General features: G+C 61.9%; 1 protein-coding gene across 1 annotated transcript in view; it reads right to left on the reverse strand.

Annotated features, from left to right (window-relative positions):
* The window catches only part of SLC6A19 (solute carrier family 6 member 19), a 21223-nt gene that overhangs the window by 14475 nt on the left and 282 nt on the right, over positions 1-6466 (reverse strand). Inside the window, exon 2 of the mRNA XM_032279157.1 lies at positions 6348-6418. Coding sequence (XP_032135048.1) covers positions 6348-6418 — 71 coding nt within the window. The remainder of the gene's footprint in view (positions 1-6347; positions 6419-6466) is intronic.

Below are 6466 nucleotides of genomic sequence, written 5' to 3' on the forward strand. Positions count from 1 at the left end.
CAGAAGGCTGCCCTTGGAGGCTGCCACACCTGTGAGCAGGCCACAGGACCACGGGGGGGCTGAAAGGCTGCCCTCGGGAGCAGACATTCACAACAAACCTTGCAGCCCCTGTGGCAGGCCCACCAGCCGGGAACACAGCTGAGAAGGAGTGTCCAGTCTGTGAGATCAGGGCCAGAACTGACTGCATGTTCTAGAAGCCCTACTGGGCAGCTGGGTGTTCCTGACCGTCACACAGACTGCAGTCACCCATGGGACCTGGGAAGCTGTGACCATTGAGGGAGGTGTGGTCCTTGCCCCACACACAGACCAACATACGGCCACAGCTGCTGCGCACGGAGCTAACGCGGAACCGACCTCCCCACCTGGCCCCCGGCAGTGCGGGGGCCCCACGGACGGGCACCTTCGGAGCTGCTCTTGCCCGTCCAGCCAGGCAGTGCCCACCCCTGCCGCACCCATGCCGGCGGCACCAGCTGTGTCTTTTCTCGGCTTAATGAAGGTTCTGGGCGATTCTGCGTGGCCGTGAGAGGGGCTGCTCCCGGCAGTCATGTGTGGCCTCAGTGGGGAGCCAGTTCCTCACGGGACAGCTGGTTCATAAGACCGAGTCGTGAAGGTGGGTGGTGCCAGCTACATGACCTGCGAATGTCTTTAACACCGCTGAACTGCACGTGTCAAAATGATTAAATGGCAAGCTTTGCATTACAGGTATTCTGTACAATAAAAAATGGCAACAAAATAAATGTTGAGACATTTCTGCTCGTGCTGTGACCACGGTCTTGTCTGGTGGGGAATCCACCGCCTCTCGCTGCTCACCTCTTTGCCCTGCAGGGACGCCTCCTACCGTCGTTCTGGGACTAATTCTCTGCCTTGGAAGAGTTTAAAATCACCTTTGAAATAGGATGCCATTGAATCTTTGAGGAACTGCAGTCGTTCTGTCTGGGTTAGAACTGCAGCAGGAAGCGGGGTGTCCAGGCGCCGAGAGCCAGGAGCCAGGAGATTCGCTCGTGGTCTAAGCCAAGGGCCACTTTTAGGATTTCAACTGACGGGAAAGTTGTTTGTTTGAAAGTTGTTTTGAACTAGATAAGAGATGGGGACGCACTGACCCTGAGGGGAAGGCGTGGCTCCTGGGATCGCCAGGCGCGGGGGCTCAGGCTCAGCCTGGGGCGCAGAGAAGGGAGTTGGGAAAAGCAGCAGACGCTTAGAAGGGTCTCACACTCACAGTTCCTCACGTCTTTACATTCTGTCTCTAGAAAAACCGAAGCTGAAACGCATGGGTCGGCTCCCTCTCAGAGCAGCTGGAGAAGGGCCTAGCCACGGCCATGCATTCACTTCGGCCAGCCACGCGGGGCAGCTCTGACCGCTCCCTCTGCGGTGGACGCACGGCCGCCCAGCTCAGCCCCAAGGCCCCACGGCGACACACACGGGCTGAGCTGCAGCCACCCAGGTGTCCCTGATGGTGCCCAAGGGGCTGGGCAGAGGGAGAGGAGGGACATGGCATGGGCAAGGCCCCCATCCAGCCAGGGCGGTGTGGACACCGGGGGTCCTTTGCTCAAAGGTGGAGAAGGACGAGGGTCAGGAACGGCAGAGAGGAGTCAGGCTGTGGGGTGTGACTTCAGAGGCTGGCCTGACGCCGCGGAGTGCGTTCCAACCTGAGCCTGGGCACCCGGCCACGGGGACATGGAGGGGCGGGGCAGGCGGGTTCTGTGGGCTCTGCTCCCTGGAGACACAGGTGCCAGCACGGAACTGACCAACCGGCATCACAGGAGCCTCACGAGCATCTCCCGAGTGGACAGGGCCACAGGGCCACATGCTGGGTGGGTGGCAGAGCCAGCCCTCCTGAGGGGGATGCCACCTCATTGCGCCGACTGCCCCCATGTGGGATGAAGACCGTGCTCCCCAGCCCCCTGTGGACTCAGGCTGGGCGCCTGGGCTCCCCTGCCCTCAGGGGTCCCCGCTTGGGGAAGCGAAGGCGCCGCCACAGGGAAGCAGCTCCCGCCGCACCTGGCTCAGGCTGGATGGAAGGGCCGTGCTGTGGCCGGGGTGAGCACAGCGAAGCCAGCAGCTGAAGGACGGAGCTCAGCAGCTGCAGCCACGTGAGAACCCAGAACACGGCTGTGGCTGGAGGGCCTGGGGGTGTGTGTGTTCCCAGTCCCCGTGAGCCACCCTGACCTGGGTCCCTTCTCCTGGGGCCACCCTCCCGTCCAGAAGTGACTGACCCTGTGAAGGAGGGCTGTGGCCACGCTCTCATGGCTCTGGGATCCCAGCAACAGCCCCTCCTCACCCCGCATGTCCCTGGGGCCTCTCAGAAGGGACATGAGACCCGCCTGCCTATAGCCTCCACTCCTGGCAAAGCCAAGTCACCATCATCCTCCTGCCCCCAGGCTGGCCACCCTCGCCCCCATTCCCCCCACACACGCTTCATTTCACCTTCTCCCACCAAACCTCAAAACCTGAGCTCCCCGAATTCCCTCCTCACTGTCTCCCTTCCCCCATCCGACCACTGTCTTCCCGGCCAGCAGGGCCTCGTCAGACCCCAAACTAGCATCCTCAGGGGATGGCACTGGTGAGTGTGAGACCCAGAGACACAGAGAGACAGAGACAGAGAGGGAACCAGGCAGAGAGACAGAGACAAACATACAGAGACAGGGACGGAGACAGAGACACAGAAGAGACACAGAGAGAGAGAGACAGAGAGAGACACACAGAGACAGAAACAGAGAAAGACAGAGAGAGAAGGGAGAAGTAGAGACAGGGTGACGGGGTGGGGAGAGAAGCGGGGGGAGAGAAGGAGGGAGGGAGGGGTGGAGGTGGGAGGGAGGAGCTGGTGCTGGCGGCCCGACTTCCTGCTTGGCCCCTGCGGCCTTTCTGGCCCCTCCGTCTCCCAGTTTAACAGCGAGCCTCTTCTCTCTCCTCCTCCTCCGCTGTGCACACAGTGTGTGCCCGGGGGGTGGAACAGGGCCCTCTGGAGTCCCAAGCCTCCATCCCCACACAGGCCCTTCTCTCTGAGCTGGGGCTGCAGGGGCAGGTTCCTTCAGAAGGAGGGGCTGCAGGAGGGGAATTCCAGGAGAGCCAGGCACGGAGGGTGGGCTGGTGGGATGCTGGGTTCATCAGGAGATGAAAGGCAGAGGGCAATGGTGGCTGGGTGCAAGTGACTCCCACCAGCGGGTCCCCGAGGCTGGGTGCAGGAGACGCCCACCAGCAGGTCCCCGAGGCTGGGTGCAGGAGACGCCCACAAGCAGGTCCCTGAGGGAGGGGGTGGGTTGCAGGCTCACCTGCAGGGACTCCCAAGACCCCAGCAGGGCCTGCTCATTGGGTTGAAATAAGAAAAGATTCACTCCTCCAATTTTTTTTTTTTCCAGGAGGTTGAATTGAAACTCTTCCAGACAAAACTCCCAGGAGGAAGCAAGTGCACAGTCCCAGACGTCCTCCAGCCCCTCCCTTCCCTCCACTGTGCCCTAACCCTAAATGCTTGGGTCTTCCTATTGCTCCACCTCCATTGGGAAAACTCCTATTCATCCTTGAAAACCCTACTAGGATGTCCCCTCTTCTGGGAACCTCAGCTGTTGCCCTTGCTCCTGGTGGCTCTCCCTTCTGAAAGTTCCTCGGGGCAGGAGACCCTCAGATCCCTGACCCCTGGGGCTCAGGCTCAGCATGGAGCAGTGATCAGAGAGGACTGGGGGGGCACACACCCACTCCACCCCACTCGAAACCCCGAGGCAGGAGCCTGTCCTGCCCCAAGAAACTCAGGGAAAGCCAAGCATTCTGGACACTTTAAGCCACCGGAATATGAATATTTGTCTTTGAAACCTAGCAACTTCTTCCTCATGTGGGATGAGGTGCAGAGGAAGGAGAGGAGAGAAAGGCTGTCGCTCCCCTGGGGACACTGGGTGGCCCCCGCTCGACGGGGCAGTGCAGGCCCCTGGACGTGGTTGCAAAGGTCCCTGGAAACCAGGCATCTCTGTGCTGTGCTGCAGGCGCTGGCATCGCTCAGGCGGAAGCAGGTAACGGAGAGGTAGTGTGGGTGTATGGGCAGACGGAGAGCTGGGGTGTGGCGTGGGCAGAGGGAGAGTGTGAAGTGGGGGCGTGGGAAGACAGCTGGGGTGCGGGGGTGGGCAGAGGGAGAGCGTGGGGTGGGGGCGTGGGAAGACAGAGAGCACCCAGAGGGAAAGAGACACTGGGCACAGACGCGAAGTTCCATCTCTTTCCTTGAAAAACTGGGGAACGAGGAGAGGAGGGAGGGGAGGGGGGAGCTGCAGCCCCCATGCAGGGAATAAGCTCCCCTCTTCTCTCTCCAGCAGGTGCTGTTTGTGGCACCGAGTGACTGAACACTGCCTGGGCTTTTGCTGAGGAATAGCACAGGTGGACTAAGGGAAAGCTGGCCCCGGGCCAGGCGCTGAGCAGCCGGGACTGCTGTGCTGGGGCCATGTGGGCCTTGAAGGGCAGCTGCTCGTAGTGGGGGACACGGGGGGTGTGGGGTGGTGTGGGGGGCGTGGGGGAGTCGGGGGAGCCCCGGCTGACCACGTCTCACGGCTGTTCCTGCACCCCCCACACACCCCACTCGCGTGGGCTCTGCCCTCAGACCCATTTCCCAGGTGAGAACGCCCAGGCACCGTGTGCCCTCGGGGTGGCTCGGGTGAGTGGGGCAGCTGGGTTTGGAATGGGTCCCTTGAGCCTGCCCAGCTGGCACAGGTTCTCCAAGGAGGGCAAAATGTGTTCAGACCTGGGAGGCTGAGGCCTGTGTGAGGCTTTCACCGGAAGGACAACCCCAAACCCTCAGGAAGCCTCCGGGAGGAGCCAGGTGGAGCCGCCTCCTGCCTCCCCTCGCTGTGGTCTCCATGACGGTAAAACGAGGAAGCCTGGCGGCACTGACACGGGCGCGCGTGCAGAAGCCCTCACCGAGATGCATGGAGAGACGGCGCGCTGAGTGGACACTGGCTGCTCCACTGTCCTGGCATCCACGAGCCCCCGGGAGCCGGAGGAGGGGACCCTGTGTCCCCAAGTCCTTTCAGCTGCCTCTGAAGGCTCCCTATGGCAGAGCTGCAGCCCAGATTAGATTCACCAGGACACGAGCACCCCAGTGGGAAACCCCGAGTGGAAGGTGCCAGCTGGGGCAGAGGCTGGCAAAGCGCCCACCTGCCCAAGGCAATGCTCAAGTCCCTGCCCATGCTGGAGGTGAAACTGATTCGGGAAAGCCCATCTCTGCTTTGCTTGAAAAATCTTCACATCACAAAGCCTGCATGAGAGACGCAGCTCTCCCCCGGCGAGAAAGACCAGGTCCACCGAGGGAGGGCTCCTCTGAACAGAGACTGAGACCCTCACGGCCCCCATGAACCGCCCCAGGGCAGACGGTGCCCAGCCTTCTCGGACCTTCCATTGACAAAGCAGCGGGTTTATGAGGGCATCGGCTTGACCCAGTCCCAGTGTGGGGTCCTAGGAGAAGCCTCTCCCAGGCCGGGGAGCAGAGGCCTAGAGCCACTCCTCAGATGCTCAGGGCCACTGGGCAGACACAAGTGTCACCTCCATGCCAGCAGCAGCTGTGCCCACCTGGGTTCCAGGAGCTGGAGGAGCAAGGAGCGCCCAGGCTTGCGTGTCTCATGGGCACAGTGGCTCCCCAGCCTCCAGCCTAAGGGCACCCACCCAAGAGCCAGGCCTGAGTCCCCAGGCTCCAGCCACTCACCCTGTTCCTCTGAGGGTCCCCTGCCCCCAACCTGGCTCCCTCCTCTGCCCGTGCCCTGGCAGGTGCCCATCTGTGGGGCTAGGACAAGAGGTGGTGCCCAGGAGGGCTCAGCCCCAAGCCTTCCAAGGAGGGGCTGTACTGGGCAAAGTGCCCTTCCTCCGGCCCCACCCTCAGGCCAGAGGGTCCCCAGAACGGCAGGACTGCCAGTCTGTAGGACAGGGCTCTCCCCGGGGCCCCACACAAAGCCCTTCGGCCATGCCAGCCAGGCCAGCTCCTCGCCAGCAACTTAGGAACCCGGCTCAAGGGCAGGTGGGGGCCTCAGCTCCCCCCACACCCTGTGGCTTCTCCTCTCCCCTCTGTTCACGGGGAGTCCCCGGGCCTCTGTGTGTGTGTGTGTGTGTGTGTGTCTGTGTGTGTGTGTGTGTGTCTGTGTGTGTGTGTGGTGTGTGTGTGTGTGTGTGTGTGTGGTGTGTGTGTCTGTGTGTGTGTGTGTCTGTGTGTGTGTGTGTGTCTGTGTGTCTGTGTGTGGTGTGTGTCTGTGTGTGTGTGTGTGTGGTGTGTGTGTGTGTCTGTGTGTGTGTGTCTGTGTGTGTGTGTGTGTGTGTGTGTGTGTGTGTGTGTGTGTGTGTGTGTGTGTCCAGGGCCTGGCCTGCAGCCCCGCCTGGCCGCCTACCTCCTCCGTGGCTCTGGCACAGGTAAGGGAAGCGCCACACGTTGCCCAGGCCCACGCAGAAGCCCACGCAGACACACACACACAGACACACACACATAGACACACACACACACAGACAC

The sequence above is a fragment of the Sapajus apella genome, unplaced genomic scaffold (genome assembly GCF_009761245.1).
Source record: "Sapajus apella isolate SASKATOON/1434 unplaced genomic scaffold, GSC_monkey_1.0 scaffold11, whole genome shotgun sequence".
NCBI classification, from domain to species: domain Eukaryota; kingdom Metazoa; phylum Chordata; class Mammalia; order Primates; family Cebidae; genus Sapajus; species Sapajus apella.